Here is a 22,916-nt window from a genome sequence, read left to right on the forward strand (position 1 = left end):
GCCCTGGGAATTATTTAAAGTTCCAAATCATCAGGACAGTTTGACAGAGTATCAAATCTTGAACCATTCATCAAACAAGTACTCAGAGAACCAGAGTTTTGAGAGGGAAGATGAAAAAGTCAGATTCCCTTCCGTCGTGAGCAAATGTTGCTGTGACCCAAAGTTAGTGTTGAAGTTCAAAGCTCCCCCTGTTTTTAGTGAGAACCTTGTAAGGGGAGTAGGCCTTTTCATGCCATTCCTCATTTCCACCAGAGCTCTTAGAATATGACTTCTCAGCATGAGATGTGCATTAGAACAATACCTAGCCAGTGTTTTCTTCCAGAGATTCTGAACCAGAGGTGGTAGTAGCATTCAGACGTGCATCTATGGAGCAAGTTCTCCTGGGGATCTCAGTTTTGTCTGCAAGCCCTGCTCGAACTTCCTCTTCTGCTTGCTATACTTAGGTAGACAAAGATGAGTGTGTCATTCCAACCTTTGGCTTCAGAAGGCCATTCAGAATGCACAATACTCAGTGTGGGGAAGAAATTTCATTCAACCTAAATGAATAAAACTGGACATATGACCTTGGGAGTGCTTGTTGCAAAAAGCTTGCCTGACATTTCCTCCAATCTGTACAGAGACAGTGGCCATCTTGCTTCTCCTAATTGCTTATACTAGCTTATACTAGCTGTATCTTTTTAAAGTTTATATTACTAACAGCATAACCAGTGCTAAATAAGCCTTTTCTTTTCAGGTAGAAGGAACTGCTTCCTTTCTAGACATCTCAGTGCCTAAGTGAGATGATCTTCAGCTTGCCCTGCTGACCTCCTGTCTCCTGTGGCTTTGGTTTATTTATTTCCTTTATCTCTGCTGTCACTGGTGTAGGAGGTCATGGAAATAATCCTAGTGTTTTTGTCCCTTAGGGTTTGCCACCTGTTTTATCGAAAAAGCCTTTTGTGCGTATGTTGCTCTTTCCTTTCTAGAAAAGAATGGCCTATTAAGATTTAGATTCCCAGGTGTTAATTTAATATTGTCTAGTGTGGTGGGCCTAAGAAAGGCCTGCACCTGTAAAAGCAACCCAGGAGGTTCTGACAGGAGTGATGAGGGTCGTAGACGTGTGGTGTTTGGGAAATAGAGCTTGAGACTGGATGCTTCAGGAAGGCAGTAATCAGAGAGGAGGGACATTTTGTTGAATAAGTAGGATTGTAATTTGTGAATGAATATGCAAGTGAGCGTACTTTCATAGGCATCAACATCTAAAGAGCTGCAGATTGAGGTGCTGTGACTTGATGCAAAATTTAAGAGAAAGAATTGCTTTCCAACCATCATTCTTTTTTGGAAAAAGCTTCCTCCCATAAAATTTTGTTATTCATAACTTAAAATTTATTTTTCTTTTTGGGCCACACCCAGAGATGCTCAGTGCTTCTTTTTGGCTCTGCATTCAAGGATCCCTCCCAGCAGGCTCAGAGGACCATAATGAATGCTGGAGATGGAACACTGGTCAGCCATGTGCGAGGCAAATGTCCTACCCACTATACTGTTGTTCCCTCTACTTAACTTTGTAATTTTTGTTTGTTTTTGGCCCAAACTCCATGATGCTTTCTCCTGGCTTTGCATTCAAGGATCATTTCTATCAATCTGAGAGACAAGTATAGGGTGTTGAAGATCAAACTTTGATCAGCTGCATGCAAAACCAGTATGCAATATATTGATATAGCCTTTTACTTGTTTTTTTTAAATATTTTTTATTTAAACACCCTGGTTACAAACATGATTGTGGTTGGGTTTCTGTCATATCAGATGACACCCCCCCCCATCACCAGTCCAACATTCTCATCACCAATGACCCAAATATCCATCCTTCTCTTCCCGCCCCTACCTGTACTCTAGACAGGCTTCCCACTTCCCTCATATATTCTCATTGTTAGGATAGTTCACAATGTGGTTATTTCTCTAACTAAACTCATCACTCTTTATGGTGAGATTCATGAGGTCAGCTGTAACGTCCAGCCCTCCTCTCTTTTGTCTCTGAAAATTGTTTTTAACATTAGTCTATATTCTTATTTTGAAATCTCAGATAGCAATGAACATATTTGTTCAACATAGATATTTTAGGTTTTATTTTTACATATACACATCTTTTGAAAAAATTATTTTGGGGCACATCCAGAGTGCTCAGAGATTACTCCTGGCTCTGCAATAAAAAATTATGCCTGGCAATGCTTGGGTACTATGTGGGATTCTTGAAATCAGACCCAGGTTGGTCTTGTGCAGGCAGGTATCCTACCCACTGTACTATCTCTACATACATCATTAGATCCAACTATAACAGTCACCTCGATCAGCATCATAATTGGAAGGAGAAAATGGATGATACCAAGACCAGACAGTCATATGTCCATTTGGTGGACATAAAAAATGATCAGATTTGAATACAAAATCCAAAGTCAACGACAACAGAAACGATACCCAATCTACATCAAGCTGTACATGGGGGGAACAGTTGCACTAGCATTATGGAGGGTTAGAGGAGGGGGAAGTGGAATGCATGCTGGGAACGGGTGGAGGGAGGACAACACTGGTGGTGGGAATGTCTCTCATTCATTATTACTATATGCCTTAAATATTACTGTGAAAGATTTGTAATTCATTTTATCCACAATAAAAAAAAACCAACAAAAAGAAAACCAAAACAAAACCCACTTTGAGATACAACAATTATCACACACACACACACACACACACACACACACACAATCCTTACTGGGGCTTATCTACAGACTGTTTCCTCTATTCTCTTATTCTAGGAGCAAACCCGGATGTTGGAAATGGGAATAACTGGCCCAGAAGGACATGTACTGAGTAGACCAGAAGAAGTAAGTCACATCTTTCGTGTTGAATGTGGTAGCAGTGAAGTTTCTCTTTTTTGCCAATCTCTTAGAGATTCAGGTTCTCACACTGCAGCAGCCTGGCTCATTTATTTGAAGGTTCGCCTATGATTCACCTTCACCTTCCCTAGGTGCAGACACAGGAAAGTGAGTCTGTGAATACCAGATGCAGTTTGGGGACATTTCTTCCAAAGACCACTTCTATTTGACCCTGAAGAAATTAGAAAGGAATGCAAGGGAAATACATACACAGTTTCTCTGAAGATTACATAGCTAGCAGGAGTCGTCAGCACAGAGATTCAGTAGGAGTAGTAGTGACTACCTAAATCTTTTCTAATCCGTTTGGACCTCAGAGGCATTTCTCTCCCTTATTCCATTCTGCAATTTGAGTCCTGCAAAATACCAGCTGTAGAGATAGATGGTTGAATGGGTTTGTCAATGAACTATAAATATGTGTTGGCTATTCCTCAGGGATGGATGAAAGTGGTCCACATATAAAAACTGATGATAGTTATCTGTGCTTAGCAGCTCTCAGGGCAAGGTGAGTGTCACCAGTGGCTAGTTCTCTTCCTCTGAGATGTCAGCAAGCTCAGCTCCTGGCCCAGGGCATTAAACTGCTGTTGTCTATGTGACCGAGAGTAAATTTGCCTTGGGAGCAACCTTAGGCTTGGCACCTGGAGCAAGTTCAAGACCTTGCATGTCATTTAATCAAATCCCTTTCTGTGCAAGCCTGAAACTCATCAGTGATTAGATGAAGGAATCAGAATTGGATCACCTAGATTCTGTCTTTTTTATTATTTTTTTCTTTCAGTCTTTTACACAGGGAAAGAAAAGTATTTCTATACTAAAAGTACAAGGAACTTTCCTAAATGGAATACATTGCCTTTAGCTCCCAGTTGGGGATGGGGGAAGACGGACAATAAAAGAACAAAAAAGAGATCATCAGTGACATACCCGGATATTCCTTTGCATCTAATGATATTTCTGAGGTCGATTGACGTGATACATAGTTTTGTGATGGATCAGAGTTCTAGTCACAGCTTTCCTGAATAGTCTGCATCCTTGCTAATCCCACTGCCCTGCTATTTGCATGGCCTCAGTCAATTCTTCCTGGTGCTGCTCTGGGTGATTGGTATTCCCACATGGGAATATCTATGGAAGACAAAGCTCAAAGAGATGCAACCACCATCCTGCAGGATTGGAAAATAGTTTGCATTGTGTGAAAAAGCTAGAGTTGTCAGCACCACTCATGAACCTTCTCTTGAAACACCAGCAATGGGGGATTTGCTTCAGCTAAGTGGAGCAGCTCGAGGACTGCTGAGCAGAGTCTATTTTTGTCCTGGGCTTTATTTATTTAGCCCCCTCCTCCAAGTTCCTGTCTTCTGTTGAGCAGAATACCTCTTGACTACAGGTCTGTGTACTCCTAAGAGCTCTTTAGGAAAAGTTGGAGGGTGATGTCACCATCCAGAGATAGTCCTGTTGTCTGGGTGCTGGGAGAATGAGATCAAAGGAGCCAGGACAATGCCCGGGAGGCAGTGAAGTGGTTGGGGACTTGTGAGCAAGGAGCAGCAAGCACAGGGGAGTCGGCCCCTCTTCATTTCAAAGCACACCCAGAGGCACATCAAGTGATGATGTGCAGAAAACTGATCTGGGGTCCCCCAAGCTCCCACACACAAAGTATACCATGAGCTGGGATGCATTGGGAAAAGTGGCCAGGTTCACCCATGTCAGGGCCTCCAGAATCTCATTGGTCAGAGCACAGCTCAGGGAAACCAGCTGGACCAGACAAGTTGTTAACATGACTACACTATATTCTACAAACTTGGGCATCTGAACAGTTGTTGGGTATATTTCATTTTATCACTCCTGGAGATGCTCAGGGGAACATATGAGGTGCCAGGGATCAAACCTCGTTCAGCTAAATGCAAGGCAAGTACCCACCCACTGCACTATCCAACCCAATTATTTTGTATAATTTAGAGTTAGACGATATGGTAAAATCAGAACATCTTATCTACACAGAAAGGAACTCTTGCACAATCAAAGGTGTTTGCTCTGGGCAGAACTGGGTGGACTTAGAATTTGGCATTGGTTATTTTCACTGCTTAAAAACTGATCAGCAGTGTGAGGTCTGGTGGCCTGACCAAGAAGATCATCCCATCCCCACCCTCCCCAAGCAGCTGCTCTTGGTTTTTTTTTTTTTAAGCATCCATAAATGACAGATAAGAAGACTCAGGCTGGGGAGGGGGGGCTGCCAGGGGGTTAAGGAATGTTCCAGAGTTCACCTATCTGCTATTTGGCAGAACTCGGATTCAGACTGTTTGGTAGCACCTGAGCTCTCAAAGTCTGTTCTGTGAGCTCTGTAAAGGAAACACATTCTTTCCCCTTAAATAAATGCACCTGGGATGAGGAGCATTTTTGAAAACAGGAGTCCACCCTTATGTTGGAATGGAGGGTACAAAATGTTTTTATACTGAGATGCCTACAGATTATTAGTGTGAAAATTAACTAGAATTAACTGGCATGAACTGATTGTTGACCCCATTGCTGCAGCCACGCTTTAATGCTGAAATAACTGCTTTCACTAGTTATTTTATCCACAGTGCCATGTAGGTTAAGTTGCCAAGGATTTGATCCTGGGAAGACGGGGAACAAAGGCTTCCACTTCCCACACTTCCTTGTCACAGCTGTGAGTGGCCCTGAAACACCAAGAGTACAGTTGGCATGTGGACTCTGAGATTAGATCTAGCGTGTAGAGCTCCAGCTCCTTGGAGACTTCTAGCCCTGGGTGCATTGCTTTCCAATGCTAGTGGAAAGGGCACAGCAGTGTTGAGGGGGGCTCCTGCTTGACTCTTGTGGATTCTTTTTTGTTGGCAGCTTGAAGCTGAGGCTGTGTTCCGTGCCATCACCATCGCCTGTCAAACTAACTGTCCCCTGTACATCACAAAGGTCATGAGCAAGAGTGCAGCTGACCTCATCTCCCAAGCCCGGAAAAAAGGTGACTTATTGACTCCAGATCTGGGATCTCTAGGGATTCCTGCCGCGCACCCCATCCCCACTCTTCCCATAGGCTCGATTGATCTCTTTCATATCCTGTGTGGTTGGAAGGACCATGAAGTTGCTCCTATTTAAAGTGCCTGGAGGCTCTGAATTTCGCTTGAGATCAGAGTTGAAATCTGTTCTTTGGAGACCTGGTGCCTCTTTCTCTCCCCTCTGCACTTGCATCACCTAAACTCTCTCTGAGCTTTGACGATCATGAAGTTTGGTGTGCACGAGGACATCCTCACTCCAAGACAGTCTAAAAAGACTAAGCTAACTTATTCTATGAAATAGAATTGAAGGAAGTGGATGTTGAGCCTTTGTTTGAACTCTACCATAACAGTTTATCACATATCACATATACACATTTCTTTTCTTTGGGAGGGGGGGTTGTGTCACACCTGGGATACTCAGGGCTCTACGCTCAAAAGTCGTTCCTGGCAGCTCAGGGGACCATTTGGGATGTCGGGTTTCGAACCACCACCCTTCCTGGATCGGCTGCCTGCAAGGCAAATGCCCTGCCACTGTGCTGTGCTATCTTTCCTGTCCCATATAAACATTTCTTTCCTCTCCATCCACCCATCTACCTTGTTTTTTCTTTTTTTTCTTAATATCTTTATTTAAACACCTTGATTACAAATATGATTGTAGTTGGGTTTCAGTCATGTAAAGAACACCCCCCTTCACCAGAGCAACATTCCCACCACCAATGTCCCAAATCTCCCTCCTCCCCATCCCACCCCTGCCTGTATTCTAGACAGACTTTCCACTTCCCTCATTCATTCATATTGTTATGATAGTTCTCAATGTAGTTATTTCTCTAACTGCACTCACCACTCTTTGTGGTGAGCTTCATTCGTGAGCTAGACCTTCCAGCCCTCCTCTCTTTGTCTCTGAGGATTATTGAAAAAATGTCTTTTATTTTTCTTAAAACCCATAGATGAGTGAGACTATTCTGTGTCTATCTCTCTTCCTCTGACTTATTTCACTCAGCATAATAGATTCCATATTCATCCATGTATTGGAAAATTTCATGACTTCATCTTTTCTGATGGCTGCATAGTATTCCATTCTGTATATGTACCACAGTTTCTTTAGCCATTCGTTTGTTAAAGGGCATCTTGGTTGTTTTCAGAGTCTGACTACTGTAAATAGCACTGCAATGAATATTAGTATGAGGAAGGGATTTTTGTATTGTATTTTTGTGTTCCTAGGGTTTATCCTAGGAGTGGTATTGCTGGATTGTATGGGAGCTCAATTTCCAGGTTTTGGAGGAATCTATCTTGATTTTTTTAATACACTTTGGGATAAATGACTCAGGGAGCCAGACCAGTAGTAAAGCAGGGAGATGTATGCCTTGCATGCCCTGACCTGGGTTTGAACCTCAGTACCCTGGAATGTCCCTGAGCTAGCCTAGGAGTACATAGCCAAGAGTAACTCCTGGGTGTGGTCCCAAAACAACTACAATAAGAGATATATGACTCAGAAATAAAGTAACTGGTTTTGGGTATTTCTGTAAGGCTAGATCAAGGGTGTTCAGACCCAGGGATTCAGATTCTATTGGCCATATTCATGCCTTGCTGCTTCTTTCCTCTCTGTTGACTTTTCAGTGTGAGCCAGACAAGAAGAGACACTTAGAGGTGCCTGCTGTAGGGGGGCTTGATGAGTGAGAACCCACCATTTATGCCAGTTCAGCCGAAGAGAGAGAGTCATACCCCTGAGCCCCACAATCAGCACAGGGTCTTCATGGTTCTCAGGTCTAGGGCTCTCTCCCCACGACCTCTGCCTGTGTTTTTTCTCTCATGCTGCAACTGGGCTTTGTGTGTGGGCCCTCTACTTCAAGTTTGCTCTCACTCTAAAGCTTGCTTTTTGGCTTTTATTCTCATTCTCAACACAATGGTTTTCTGGTGGGCAAGTGGTCAAAGTGTGATTGAGGAGCTGGAGCAGATAGAAGATTGCCTGGACCTCTGCATCACTGTGGGGCACCACGGACCATTCAGGTCATGGATTCAACCTCCAGACTTCAAATTGGTCTGTTCAAACTCTGCCTGTGCATGACTGGGGAGGTTAAAAATAGCACTGGCTTCCTGATGACTGAGTGTTCAGTCTCCTGACCTTCTGGCAAGGGGAGACTGGTTTCTTGTGGGAGGGAGTCTTCTTAAGAGTGTAGACAGTCTTTTTAACTGGCATATTTTGGTTAGCCTCCTGTTTTACTGAGCTCTCAGAAAGCCTGCTGTTTACCCTTTCAGCTTTGGAAGCTCACAGCATGACACGAAGTGGTTGTTCCATGGGTATGAGTCATTGACTAAAAACAAGAAAACAACCCCAGTTTCTTACCCATTTGTGGAAAATGGTGGGAAAGAAGAGACTGTAAAGAGGAGGGAAGGGGAGAGGAGGGGAAGTACAGTAGGGGGAGGGAGAAGGAAAGGAAAAAGAACAGAACAGTGAATGGAAAAAAGCTTTAAAGAGAAAGAAAGCAAAGTGCATGAAACCCCACCCCAATTTCTCCCCTTGAGAACATCACCTGTTTTTGATATTTTCCTCCTGCACCTTCTGCCTGAAACTTTTACCCAGCTCCTGATGGAAAGGGGATTTCCCTTACGGCTGGGTCTTCCTCTAGAAGAGTTCCTCCTCCTTTACTTTTTGGCTCTTGATTTCCCAACGTGGGTTGACATCCTACTGCATCTTCAGGTGGAGAGGAGACAGTTTCAGTTCTGAAAAGCTGGATGTGAACACAAAAGCAGTCTGTCTGCATGCACTGGCACTGCCCTCTCAGCATCCAGCTCAGTATCCAGAGCAGACAGCTCCCACCCTCTTCAGGACACACTTGAAAACTCAGAGTATTGAGTACCCAGTGTTCTTTGTTGCCTCCACAAATCTGCCCAAGTTAACATTCACAGTGTAATGAGGACCAGCAGTCTGACACGCATGGAGATAAATAATTCAGTGCATTAGTATATAGTATTCTTCAAGATTTTCTGAGGTGTGACATAATGATTCTCATTTTTCAGAGGGAGGCAGTTGAAGTACTTGCCGGGGATCTCCCATATTAATTTTGAAATCCAAGTAGAATTACATCTAGTCCTTGGTTATTCTATGCAGAAGGAAGTCTAGTGAGGAATCTACATTTCAGGCCTTGTTTCTCTTAATAGAACTTGAGGAGTGCTTACCTTGAATTGCTTGTCTTCAGATTTTTCTCTCACTTTTTTTTAAGAGGCTCCAGTGCTTTGGAGAGCCTTTGAAAAAAAAATTTTAAGGCCAAAGTCAGTAGTATCCAGGGCCATTCATGGTGATATGCTGAAGTGCCACTCTGACAGTGCTCAGGGAACTGTGTGATAATGGGCTTCTGTTGTTTTATTATAAAATATAACATCTAAATCCACGTGTCTGGTGAGGCTTCCCTTGGCACTGCACAGCTCGGCACCTCTAGCCCCTTCAGCGGACGGGTCTGAAGATTGTTGGGTAACAGCAGATTAATTCATAAGCAGTCAGTTAGTTTCTTTGGAGTCAGCTTGCTTCCTTACAAGATCCTAACTGCCATATGCTTTTCCTCACCTGGCTTCTGTTCTAAGCTCTTTCTTCCAAGCATTTCTTGTCCAGTGCTTCTCCTCTGGCTTTCTGTCCCTCCTTTTCCCCTAGCCAGACTCTTTTCTTTCTTCAAAGTAGTATGACCACCCCAGGTGTGGGCAGGTCTGATGCTCCAGGTAGAACTGACCTCAACAGGAAGCCCCTGCAAGGGCCTTCGGGGAAGGGATGCCCCACAGGCTTCATACAAAGTGGCTGAAATTTTTAGGAACCCTGTTTTCACTGGCACTCCAAAAGGCAGGTCATCCGTGCATCGTTGTTCTGTTCTTTGGCCCGTGGCAGCCATAAAAATATCAATCTCACTTCATTTTTGGAGGGTTAAGAAATTCCCAAGCATATTTTTAGTTTTGCATTGAGCCTTCTTCCTTCAGCCTCATGGGCACATAATGTTGGAAGATGGGAACGGAGGGTCTGTTTAGGCTTTCTTGAATCCAAGATTCTGGCTTAGAGAAATTTCAAATCCATCTTCTGTGCCCTCCTGTATTACTCTCTACTCCAGAGAAATTTAGGGAGATAACTAGCATGTGCAGTGCTCTGAATTAGAATCCTACCATTTCATGGCACCAGTTAATACTGGTCATATATCTGGTGCCCTCAGCTCTGAAAAGACTTGAACCTGCACCCAAATTCTGGACATTCCTGCCTGCATCTCTCAACTGAGAATCTCCAGAACAAGCACCCTGTTATCTCACTACAAGGAATTACTGTATTTTCTGGCATATAAGACGACTTTTGAAACAAAAAAGTCAACAGAAAATCAGGGGTCGTCTTATACGCCGAGTATATCCCGAAAAATGTTTCAATATGCCGATAAAAGGAAAATTGTCTGAATATTGCCACAAAACGAATTTTTCAACTCAATCCTGCACCAATCACCGCAAGGCTGCTTGGACCGCCTCTCTAACTCAGCCAACCCAAACAGGCTTTTTATGCATGCAAATTAGACAATGTTCTAGACCCAAATCTACACTGTAAAAAGCCTGCTCAGATTGGCCAGAGTCAGAGAGGAAGTCTATTACAGTATAACCTTTGAACCTTTGCTTGTTGTGATTGGCTCACTGGGTACATACAGTTGCAGCACAGGAACGTTCTGTCTGATACAGTGAATAGAGGCCTAAACCTATGTTTTAACTGCAAAATTAGGGGGTCGTCTTATACACCCAGTCGTCTTACACACCGGCAAATATGGTCAAGATTTAATTCAGTGTATTTTCTAGTAGATTTCCTCTCCTTTCATTGTTCTGGCATTGGGTCTTAAATAGGATCCAAAGAGCTGATCCTTTTAAATATAGGTAGTTAGGAGCCTAAATCATTCTTTGCTTTGGGCTGCAAAGTACAAGAAGGATGGAAAAGTCATTGGAGCTTTATACCTGAGGGAACAGATTTTACCTTGTAGAATCTAAGCCTATCCTTGGAACCAGAGGATTTAGCAATGACAAGTTAGTGTAATGTTATTTCATTAGTTCCAGAAGGTTTTTTGAACATGTGAAAACTGTTATTTTATTTCATTTTATTTTTTTGGCATGGGGTGAGGTTTGAGAATGAATCCTATCTAGCCTCTTACTCTATTTAATGATTTGCTAATTTTTTTGCTTCAAATTTTAATTGATCTCAATTTTGGGGAATGAATGCTGTATATTCCACATAATAACTTCGCATAATCTATGAATTAAAAATTGTTTCCATTTAGCAGGAAGAGGAAATGGAGACGAGAATAGGGACTAGCACCCAGGCCAGTCCAGCTCCATGGCTTTAGCTGTCTTCAAGGCTGGAATTATAAGAACAGCACACAGCTTCTGTGAATCCACTCCCTCTCTCTTATCCCCACAGGAAATGTGGTCTTTGGTGAGCCCATCACTGCCAGCCTTGGCACAGATGGGACCCATTACTGGAGCAAGAACTGGGCCAAGGCAGCTGCATTCGTGACATCTCCTCCTCTAAGCCCCGACCCAACGACTCCTGACTACATCAACTCTCTGTTGGCCAGGTCTGTGTGGGGACATCCTGCAGCTGCATTGCCTGCAGAAATCTTGGGGCTCTGGGACTGGTACACCTCCATCTGCTAGATGAGAGCCTAGAGGGAGGGGAACATCTGCATTCCCTGCAATCTGAGCATAGACTATGGTAACAGCAGTTTATATGGAGAACGTGCACTGTGAGGCGACACATGGCTGAACTCATTGGTTCTCATAATTACTTTATGTGGGCGTGTCTGTCATCCCATTTTGCAACTCAGGTTAAAAAGGTGAACCCATTGCCTAATTCTGAATGATGACCACGATAACTCCTGAATCACAATTACAGGACAGCTTTGTTGCTCACCCTACTGACAGTCACACAGAATCAGATTTTGAAACGTATTTGAGTCCCTTTTATTTCATTCCACAAAAGATGATAAAATATCACCCCTCATTCCCTGGCTGGAGCATCTGAGTCCCAGAGAGCAGAGGACATTTATGCACATTCCCAAGGATGGCAAGTGATAGAGGGAGAATTCCTGGTGCTCCAAACACTCATGCTGCACACTCCAGTCCGGGTCCAATGGTTTCTAACAGGTCTTGTGTTGATCTTCACGTTTTCCCTTTTCTAGTGGGGACCTGCAGCTCTCTGGAAGTGCCCACTGCACCTTCAGCACTGCCCAGAAAGCTATAGGGAAGGACAACTTCACAGCCATTCCCGAGGGCACCAATGGCGTGGAGGAACGCATGTCAGTGATCTGGGACAAGGCTGTGGTAAGAGTCGAGGTCTTGGGAAGGAGCCAGGGCAGATCAGAGCCTCCTGATGCTACTGCTTATGCCCTCAAGAGGTTTGACGTGTTCAGATGAGACCTTGTACCTGCATAGATGTCTCCGGGGGTGTTAGGGGAATGGAATATCTAGATCCTAGAGTTTCCCAAATTTATTTACTCTTTTCAGAAAAAAAATTATTCTGTGCCCTCACTTAGAAAATACTCCCTTTCTGTGAACAGAATTTCTTTCTCCCATTCAAATTGCAGCCCAAAGCCTGTGCTTTGTCCCAGCACTCTCGGGCTGGCATCACCCACCTTGTGTTTTTAACTTGTTTAAATTGATCAAGGTTCTGTGCTTCACAGTATTGTCAGTGATAGTTTCCTGGGAAGATAATTCCAACACCAGTGTACCCCTCACCAATGTACCCATCTCTTTTCCCCCAAGGACCCCAAAGCTCCTCCCACCATACCACACTCATTTCTATGTATCAGTTCTCACTGTGCTGTCTTTGGTCCTTGGTTGATACCTCACTGTGTATCTCTAAGTCCCAAGCATGAGAGATCATTTTGTAGCAATCCCTTCTGAAAAAAATCGCTCACTTCGGGTAAGATTGCCTAAAGCAATGTTTCTAAACTGGGTGGTCAACGTGCTCCCTATGGGTTCCCAGGATACTCTATGGGCCACAGGGCCACAAGTGAAAATGATACAAATTCTGTTTATGACGGAAAACCAACTACAAACATGCTTGTAATCATGGTGCTTAAATAAAGATTTATATATTTAAAAAAGAAAAAAGAAAGAAAATGATACAAATGGGACCGTGTGGCATGAGGCAAGGCTAACCGGTAGGATAAGGGCATTTCCTGGAGTTGTTAAATACTAGGTTTTTCATCTTTACCTAAAATATGTATTTAAAACTGCATTCAAAACTTGGAAATATCTTTTTTTGGAGAGAGCCTGGTGATCATGCCCAAGACAATGATATTTCACAAGGCTGCCTCTCACTGGGCTAGTCAGGCCCCAAGCAGGTATCAGTATCTTCATTGTCCATTTTAGTGTCTCTGAGTTTGACAAAGAAATAGCCATGTAAACAAATGCTCTCCCAAAGATTTTAGTGAAATTAGGAATTAACTCACTATTATGAAAACAATAATAATGTTTTCCCTTGCCTTGACTTTTTTGGTTAAACACTTATTCTAGAGCCAGGCAGAATCCATGTGGATTTCATTAGAGTGTAATGAAAACTGTATTAAGTTTCCATTTTCTTCTTGGCTTCCAGGAAGTTCAAAGCTACATATTTTATTTATATATTTATTTATTTTGCTTTTTGGGTCATACCCTGTGCCACTCAGGGGTTACTCCTGGCTCTTTCCTCAGAAATTGCTCCTGGCTCGGGGGACCATATGGGATGCTAGGGAATCAAACCGTGGTCTGTCCTAGATCGGCTGCATGCAAGGCAGATGCCCTACTGCTGTGCTATCGCTCTGGCCCCTAAAACTAGATATTTTAAACAAAATTTTTTAAATTACATTTTGGTTTTGGGGACACACTCATCAGTACTCAAAGTTTAGTGCTCAGGGAACCATAAGAGAATCAAGCAGGGTCAGGAATGTATAAGACAAGCACCTTACCCTCTGTACTATCTCTCCATCCCTTAAATTAAAGTCTTCTTTTCTTAATCAGAATTTTACTTTGAAACTAGGGAAAGTGTAACTATCATTGTCTCTATTCTCATGTAGTTAAATTGATTTTTGTCTCATTCTAAGCATTCTTACCTATTTATGAATATAGATGCTGTTATCTCAGTACTATCTGAAATTGTTAATATATATCTATATCTTCTCACACCATAAAGATAGCTGCTTGATAAAGAACTCTTAGAGACCCATAAAAAAGAACAAAATCAGTAAGAAGACAAACAAACAGGGCCAGAGTGATAGCACAACAATAGGTAGGGAACCTTTGCATTCAGCCGACCCAAGGTGGATCTGGGTTCTATCCCTGGCATCACAAATGGTCCCCCAAGCCTACCAGGAGTGATTTCTGAGTGCAGAGCCAGGATTAACTAACCCCTGAGAACCGCCAGGTATGCCCCCCCCAAGAAAAAAAAAAGAGAAAACAAAAACGGTCAATTTCAAAATTCGGGGAGAGTATTGTCCTTTGTTAATTTCTTGTATGTTCTGCGTCCATCCTTCACCAAAAATGGATTCATGCTTGAGTTTATTGCAGCATTTGTGCTAGTCATGGCTAAAAACTGGGTAATCATTTTGGGGATTTAGAATGAATAAGTAAACAAATCCGTGCATAAATTTGAGGAAAAAAACTACTTCAGGAAAGTGATTTCCATCTTAGAACATTTGTGGAGCTACTTTGCCTGTTCATCTAGGACAGATTGTCAAGTTTTGGAGCACAGTTCTGTCTAATCATAGTAATTCACCTTTTGTGTTTTCTGAGCCCTGAAAAAAGCATAAATCCTTCCTTCCCTCCCCCTCTCTCTCCCTCCCTCCCTTCCTGCTTTCCTTACTTCCTCTCTCCCTCCTTCCCTTCTCCCTCCCTCCTACCCTCCCTCCTTTTCTGCCTTTAACAGGCTACAGGAAAAATGGATGAAAACCAGTTTGTAGCCGTGACTAGCACAAATGCTGCAAAGATCTTCAACTTGTATCCCCGCAAGGGAAGAATATCTGTAGGTTCCGATAGTGACTTGGTGATCTGGGATCCAGATGCTGTGAAAATTGTCTCTGCCAAGAACCACCAATCGGTAGGTTGAGCTGATGGGAGGAACGTGGAATGGAAGCTACACTCTGGAATGTGACCCCTGAGGGCCTGTGTGAAATTGCACATGTGTGCATGACTGCATGCGTGCACTTGTGTTCTACTGGGCAGTGAGCCTCCATGTGATACTATTAGCAATCCATTCTAAATTTTTTAGTGACTCACTTCTGATTTCCAAGCCTGGTCAGCAGAAGCGCTACCCATCATCGTTTCTAAGGGTGGGAAGTCATCCTGGTTCCATCTTGTCACATGGTTTTAGGACTGCAGGACTGTATGAGTCGTCTGTGGCTTGGCAGTCGTTCCCAGGATGCTGCTACCTGACCTTGCCTTAATCTAGATGGGCAAGAACTGTGCTATTTTGAGCCTAGAAGGAACAAGGAAGGAAAACACTTGATGAGTTCCTCTTGGTGAATTTTATGTGGAAGGCGGCAGTTGAATCTCAGAACTGAACTTGTAAAAGTCAAAATTGTCAACATTTTTCACCCTTCTCAAAGTCACTGTGATTTTACTGTATTGATGTACTATAATGGGCTTTTACAGGCAGGCACAATTATTATCCCCATTTTGTAGAGAAGGATATAGGTTGGGGTATTAGTGGGTAAAGGCATTCTTTATCCAGGGAAGCCAGGAGTCCCATCTAGCAACCTGACTCATACAGATGCCCGTAATCTCTTAGCCTCACACTTTCTGAATAATGAGGGAAATAAGGACTGATCCCATTTGGATTTTCCCATCTGACCTCCTCTTAAACATTTGGTCATTTACATTATTCAGTTTCGAGTGATTCGACTCCTAGGAACTCTCATTCTCTCCAGACTGCAGTTGTGGGTTCCGGTACATTTCACCCATCTTGTCCTGCACTGTCCTTTCCCAGTGACCTTGCTAAAAAGCATGGCTTCTTGAGGCTGGGAGGTGAAGTCCACTTAGCCAGAGTTGGTTTCCTCATGCCTTTCACATAAAAGTATGCAGATAGATGGGTAGAAAAATGTCCATGACCTGATGCGGAGTTCATTCTAGGACTCTGAAGGCAGGATCCCAAGCACAGGAGAAATGTGCCTCTTTCCCCACTGTCTATGTGTGTATTCATGGCTTTGCCCTCATCCCTCTGTCTAGGCTGCAGAGTACAACATCTTTGAGGGGATGGAGCTGCATGGGGCTCCGCTGGTGGTCATCTGTCAGGGCAAGATCATGCTGGAAGATGGCAACCTACATGTGATCCAGGGGGGCGGCCGCTTCCTCCCCTGCAGCCCCTTTTCGGACTATGTCTACAAGCGCATCAAAGCCCGGAGGAAGGTAAGTAGTATTTGGGGGTTCAGAGGTATTTTTTGCCCCACTTAGACACAGAAGCAGTGACTTTGAACTTTTCCTATGCTTGTCTCTTCACTCCTGATGCCTTTCAAGTTGGGCAGTGTAGAGTGCCAGGTCCCCACTCTACCTTGAGAGAAGAATAGAGAAGAAACGGAAATCCAGACCTTCCTTCTCTTAGCTCTTTATTTGCATTTATGTGTTTAAGATCTGGGCCCTCTAAGTGTTAAAGAGCTGTTCAGGGTCTCCTGCTCCCTGAGTCTTCAGCAGGCAGTTGGGTTGAGTTGTTGCCCTACTCCATAGAGTCTGCAGCCCATCTGGCCCACTGTCTGAGGGAGTGAGCAGTGGTGTGTGCGCTGCTCTGCCACAGCTTGCTGTTTGTCTACGAGACTAGGGAAGCCTCAACAGAAGTGAGATTGTGGCTTCAGGCAGCATGCACTCAAGGAGAAGAGTCCCAGGCCATGTTCACAGTCACATGTGAGGTCAGAGGCAAGAGCACGAATGCACAGCTGTAGCTGCCAGTTGGTCTCTGCACTGAGTTTAGGGGAAACTCACTGCCACACAACTCGCCCCGCGTAGCCCCCTGTCCTTCTCAGCAGCCCCACAACCTCTTCCATTCTATTGTGTTTGTTCGTGGGGAAGCTACACTGGGAATGCTTGGGGCTTACTCTGGCCCTATGTTCAGGAGTCACTCCTGGCAGGGTTTGGGGAGACCACACAGTAGCTACATGCAAGGTAGGTGCCCTCCCTGCTGAACTGTCTCTCCAGCCCAGGCCTTTCACTATGCATGTTGCACTGCAGTGCAGGCTCCCACCAGCAGGACCCCACTGTCCACACTGCCCTGCGTGCACCAGTCTCCTCCCCATCCTTAGTCCAGACTAAGCTCCTGTATCCTTGAGATTGGAGCCACTTTAGAGAGATCTCTGCCTACCATCTCTGTTGTTATACCTTTTTATTTTATACTTCTTTGCTAAAATAATTATCATTATTGCTATCATTTTTCTAATTTTTTTGGGCCCCACCATACATTTGAAATGTGTGAAACTGATGAACTCACTGATACATTTGTGATGTGTAAAATGGGCCTCTTGCTTTTTTATTTTGGGGATGAGGAGCCCTCCTAGTCATGCTGAGAGACAGGGAGCTCAGGGCCAGCCCTGACGATGCTGACCTTCCATGCTCCCCCTCAGTGGTGCTGAAGGCCATGAAGTCTATAACATGGCATCTGCTTGGGCTCTTGTGGTGTGGAGAATCAAACTCTGGCCCTTGCTCAGCCAAAACCTGCAACCTTGAGCCTGCACTCCCCACCACCCCTTCTCTTGAGAAGCACAAACAGTATCCCTTTCTCTCCTGCAGACAGCTGACCTGCACCCTGTCCCCAGGGGCATGTATGATGGGCCGGTGTTTGACCTGACCACCACACCAAAAGGAGGCACCCCTGCAGGCTCTACTCGGGGCTCCCCTACCAGGCCAAACCCACCTGTGAGGAACCTTCATCAGTCAGGATTCAGCCTGTCAGGTGAGTAGAGAGAAAGGAGAGGCAGAAAAGCTGCCCAGAGCTCCTGAGCTGAAGACACTGTGAATCAAGCCCAGCCCAGTGCTTTCTAGGGAGAGAGTGGCCAGAGAAGGAGGCCCACTGCACTGAACAGACCCTGTTGAGAAAGTCAGATGAAGCAATGAGTGTAAATTAGAGATGACCATTTCTGCTTAGATGCCAGACCAGGGGTCAGTCAGGCCTGGTGGTTTCTGACTCATAAGGGAAGTTTCCATGTTGGACTGAGAGCTATGCAAAGTGCTGAGCTTATCTGTCCAAGTTAAAAGATAACTCTATTTTGTTTTGCAAAGTGCAATAGCTACTTCTATCCTAAGCTTTAATACCATCTGTCAATAATAATAATAATAATAATAATAATAATAATAATAATAATAATGATAACAGTAGTGACTATGATATAACATTGCCAGGGATTGATCATCCTCTTAATATTATTCTTTAAGAACTATCTGATGTTTGTAGAACGTTCTTATTCTAGGGGCCAGAGTGATTGTACAGCAGATAGGCATTTGCCTCGTACATGGCCAATCCTGGTATCCCATATGGTCCCCTGAGCCCACCAGAAGTTACTCCTGAGTGAAGATCCAGGAGTAACTACTGAGTATTGCTGGGTGTGACCCCAAGAAAACAACAACAAAACAGAAGAAACTCCTTATTCTATAACCAGCATTTGTAAAATAAAAAAAAAATAAAAAAGGATTTGCATTTCTGAAATGAGTATTTTACTCTGGGGGCAAGCCAGATAAGAAGGGGATGTAATTTCAGATGAAGAGGGAAACAAAATAAGATAAAATAAAATAAAGTGGCAGTAACCATGTTTGGGGATGAGGAGATAGAGAATGAAAGACCCTGGAAAGAACCAGGGTAGCTAGCACAAATGGGGAGGAAGGTGAATGATGATGCATAATTTTGGGGTGGTTTGGGGTGACACAGCCAGGAGTCACAGTGTGTGATTTGCAAGAAATGTTTGTCATTTCCTGGCCTTTCTCTGTGACTTCTGGCCAGCCACTGGCTACCATAGCACTAAGCTTCTAATAGTCCCTTTCTAGTCAGACATCAGTGAACTGGATGTTTGTATTTGTGCTGTGATTCTCCACGACCTTGGGAAGAGAGCTGGCCATGATAGATCCCTGAAGCATGGTGCCCGGCTCACTGAGTGCTGCTGGCAACATCATCAGCTCCCAATTTGTGTCATGCCCAGGGCCCTGGGGCTCTCTTCGCCTCTAGGCGCTTCATGGGACCCAGACCCACACAGCCTTGGGCTAACCCTGGGCCAACAGGCTGAGTGAGCCCTGTGCAACCTCATGGACATGACAGACCTCCTCACCTGCTGGCCAAGAGCCTCACGTGGGCCCTGAACATTCCTTTCTGCCTCAGGGAGTACCCTCGTGCTCATCTGTGGACCCCCATTTCTGTTTGGTCCTGCTTGTACAGTTCTTGTTCTTGAAGGCACCACTAAGACCCAGTGCTCAGCTACGGGCTTGTGAGGCCGTACTCTGCTCAGATCCAAGGAGCTGTTTCCAGTAGGGGAGCAGGAGACCCTGGTGTCCTGTGAGCAGACAGCCCAGCTGGCCTCTGCTCCTGGCAGTTATCCTATTGCTGATGCTGCAAATACAGAGTAAAAGTTAAAAACAAAGTCTTACATCCTGAGGCCTTCCTTGGGTGAGTCTCCAACCTCTTCACAGACTCAGTCACCTTTTGTAAAATAGGATGAACCTAGAATCTTTGCAAAGGGAGTGATGGGTAGTAAAGAAAAAACCCAGAAGCAGGTGAAGCAGAACTCCCTCTGATTAAATCCTTCCCATTGCTCCTTTAGCCAAATTTCTGTGGACTTCAGAGCACAATAAACTAGCTAGATTAGAACTTTGGGTTTACTGACAAAGAACAGCCAGAGGAGGGTGTGAATAGTCTGTAGTGGAAGTTCTTGGGGGAGGTGAGACTAGTCAATGACTTAATGTCTTTCATTTGAAACTAATGTGTTTTCTCTCTGGTTCCTCCTTTTTTTCACCCTGGGAACGGACTCTAGGCACCCAAGTGGATGAAGGGGTCCGCTCTGCCAGCAAGCGTATAGTGGCGCCTCCTGGCGGCCGTTCTAACATCACGTCTCTGAGTTAAATAGCCCCACGCTAGCAAGAGGGGAAGAAGCAAGAAGAGTTTGTTTGTTTCAAAGCCAAAATGGTGCATCGATGTTTGAGAAGGAAAGCGAATCCAAACAGTTCTAATGGAAAGAATCAATAAGCCTCAAGCCTTATGTTTCTCCAATGTTAACGCTCGCTTGCCTAGCTTTACGAGTATTGCTTTGTTTTCTGTTTATGCATAGACTTGATTTGTTTGTACCCCCACCCCATTTACATGCATGCAGTCAGGCCACGACGGCAAAGTGTGCTATATAGTGTTGAGAGCGTGTGTAGTGTTGCATCTTATGACAAGGGGACAGACAAAGCTGGGATGTCAGGAAAATGAACAAAAGGGAGTTACTTGGGGTGCATGGGTGGTGGGAGCCTGGAGCAAGGTGGAGGGGCTGGGTCAGGTGTTGGGGAGGGGGTGGTAGGGGAGCATAGGTCTTGTGTATTGTGCTGTTGAAGCGTGTTGCTACCCATGGCAGATGGCCACTAGAGCAACTTTACTTCACCTCCATCCCGCAGGTCCACTGAGAAGACAGCCGTCTGGGCTTGCAGACTCACAGCTCCTCCTGATAGATTTCATTTAGCCAAACATTTCTTAAAGCATAAAAACCAAACCATTATTTCCACCTGCTTGATCGTGGCTGAGGAAGAGAAGGAAGGAAGGAAGGCTCCCTTGCTCGCTCTTGGTTGATGAGTCTCCGATGCTTTGAATAGGCAACCCCTGGGAGCCGAGCAGGCCTGTGTGGAGCAGCCACGCTCCATGCGTGTTGGAGGTCAGAACTCACTCCCTTGTCTTTGTGAGCACCAAGAGAAGCCAGCCTCTGCGGTTCCTTTCCTGCTCCTCCACCCCTGCTGGGAGGAGTTGGGCCTCTCTGGCCAGGGTACATGGTTTAGTCTCTGGAGCTCCTGAAATCCAGACACTGCTCAAGGTGACCTAGAATCTTCCTTTTTGAAAGTAATTGTATCGAGTGTTCCCTGTAACCACTAGTAGGTAGTCTCAGCTTAGTAGGCAGTCTCAGCTTTCGAAGGAGTCAAGTGGGACCTTGGGAATGCAAGTCAAGAGTATTGGGAATACTGTCTAGAGAAGCAGTATAGCAGGTAGGGTGTTGGCCTCGCCCAGCTGGTGCTACTCTGATCCTGCCACCCCAGTAGGGTTCCCCAAGCTCTGCCAGGAGTGATTCCTGAACATCAACTGAGTGTGGCTCAAAAATGCAAAAGAAAAAAATAAGAGTAGAGGGAGGCAACTGTGGGACTATGATTCTGTCTTTCCATCTGAAACCAGCAGTCTCTCCTTTCCATTAGCACATTCCACGGGGAAACTAGTTGCGTAATTCTGAAACTCCAAGCTTCCCTATATGACTCTTGAGGGACTTGGGTCTCAGTTTGGGAGCTGAAAGTCTGCCTTTCTCTAAAACTCATTCTAGAGTCAATTCTGTAGCTAGTTGAGTATCACTAAGTGGCCCCCAATGCAGGAAAGAGATATTCAACCTGGGAACTTGAGACCAGCCCTGTGTGCTCTGGAAGACCCATCTTGAGCACTAAGCACCTTGGAAGCTTCAAGTGCTTAGGAAAAAAACATTGTCAGAGGTGGGGAGAAAGGAAGAAACAAAGAGAGAAAGAAAGAAAGAAAGAAAGAAAGAAAGAAAGAAAGAAAGAAAGAAAGAAAGAAAGAAAGAAAGAAAGAAAGAAAGAAAGAAGGAAGGAAGGAAGGAAGGAAGGAAGGAAGGAAGGAAGGAAGGAAGGAAGGAAGGAAAGAAGGAAGGAAGGAAGGAAGGAAGGAAGAAAGAAAGGAAGGAAGGAAGGAAGAAAGAGAGAAAAAGAAAAAAGAAAGAAGGGAGGGATGAAGGAAGGAAGGAAGGAAGGAAGGAAGAAGGAAGGAAGGAAAAAAAAACCAGTTGTCTGTGACTGCAGATTTTACTAAGTTGAAAACCAGAGAAAAGAGGAATTTTAGAGGAGTTTCCCCTCCCAATTGTTTTGTTTTTGTTTGCTGTGATGCTCAGAAATGGCTCCTGGCTCATTCCTCCCACTTTCAGTGCTTAGAGAAAGTAGGGAAGCATTCTGGTTTTAGACCTTTTACATGATGCTTTTATCTTAAGTGAAACTTAAGGAGAGGATGCAGCTCTTGACTTAAAACTCCAACTGAGTGTCCAGTTCATATTTTTTGCAGGCAGAGGGAGCTTTTGAGCTACCAAACTAAGCTGCACAGTTCCAGTACCAAACACATCCACCAGGTGGAGGACTAGGCAAGAAAATAAACTAGTCAAAGCATCTAGAAACAACCTTAGAGCTGTAGTACCCTGCCCAGGTCCAACTCGTCCCTCCTGGCCTCTCTCTGTCATGGAAAAACATAACATTCACAGCAAGATTATGTGCACTTGGAAATTTTAAGTAAGCTCTTAGCTGGAACATCATACTTGGTGCCTGCTTCCATGCTGCAGAGCCAGCCCCTATGTGCCTCCTAGTGAGCCGCAGCATCTGAGGCAGCTTTCCTCCCTCCCTTCATAGCTGTGGTTCTTTATCAAGCACAGAAGTTCTTGAGAATCCCGAGATAACTCTCACCACTCCCTTGTTTTTGACTTTTAGCTATTAAGTGTACATTCGGAGTTTTCCTGTCCCATCCACTGAAGAGCCCGAGGCAGAGGGTTCAGGGTGAGACCACGACAGGGGGCACAGACTTCTGGCACCAGGCTGAGAGGTACAAGGCCCAGCTTCCTCTTATTCTATTGTGCTTTCTCCTGCTCTCTCAGCTCATGAAAGCCCTGCCCCATCCCGACTTATCTCTAATTCTAAAGCCTGATACAGTACGTTGGCCTTCTCAGGGCCAGGGTCTTGAGTAGTTGAGAAGTTATGCTTGGACTTTTAAATCAGCTACCATCATAGAGATGTCTCTCGTAATTTTGGGGTTGTTTTTGAAAGGCAGGTTCTGGTAGTCAAATTG

General features: G+C 44.5%; 2 protein-coding genes across 2 annotated transcripts in view; one reads left to right on the forward strand and one right to left on the reverse strand.

Moving 5' to 3' along the window:
* The window catches only part of DPYSL3 (dihydropyrimidinase like 3), a 61,021-nt gene extending 39,966 nt beyond the window's left edge, over positions 1-21,055 (forward strand). Inside the window, exons 7-14 of the mRNA XM_049786910.1 lie at positions 2,787-2,855; positions 5,745-5,865; positions 11,322-11,478; positions 12,082-12,223; positions 14,808-14,978; positions 16,106-16,285; positions 17,654-17,816; positions 19,879-21,055. Coding sequence (XP_049642867.1) covers positions 2,787-2,855; positions 5,745-5,865; positions 11,322-11,478; positions 12,082-12,223; positions 14,808-14,978; positions 16,106-16,285; positions 17,654-17,816; positions 19,879-19,967 — 1,092 coding nt within the window. The 3' untranslated portion in view covers positions 19,968-21,055. The remainder of the gene's footprint in view (positions 1-2,786; positions 2,856-5,744; positions 5,866-11,321; positions 11,479-12,081; positions 12,224-14,807; positions 14,979-16,105; positions 16,286-17,653; positions 17,817-19,878) is intronic.
* Positions 1-22,916, reverse strand: part of PPP3CA (protein phosphatase 3 catalytic subunit alpha) — a 1,090,725-nt gene that overhangs the window by 335,987 nt on the left and 731,822 nt on the right. The window lies entirely within an intron of this gene.

This window comes from Suncus etruscus, chromosome 14 (genome assembly GCF_024139225.1).
Source record: "Suncus etruscus isolate mSunEtr1 chromosome 14, mSunEtr1.pri.cur, whole genome shotgun sequence".
NCBI lineage: Eukaryota > Metazoa > Chordata > Mammalia > Eulipotyphla > Soricidae > Suncus > Suncus etruscus.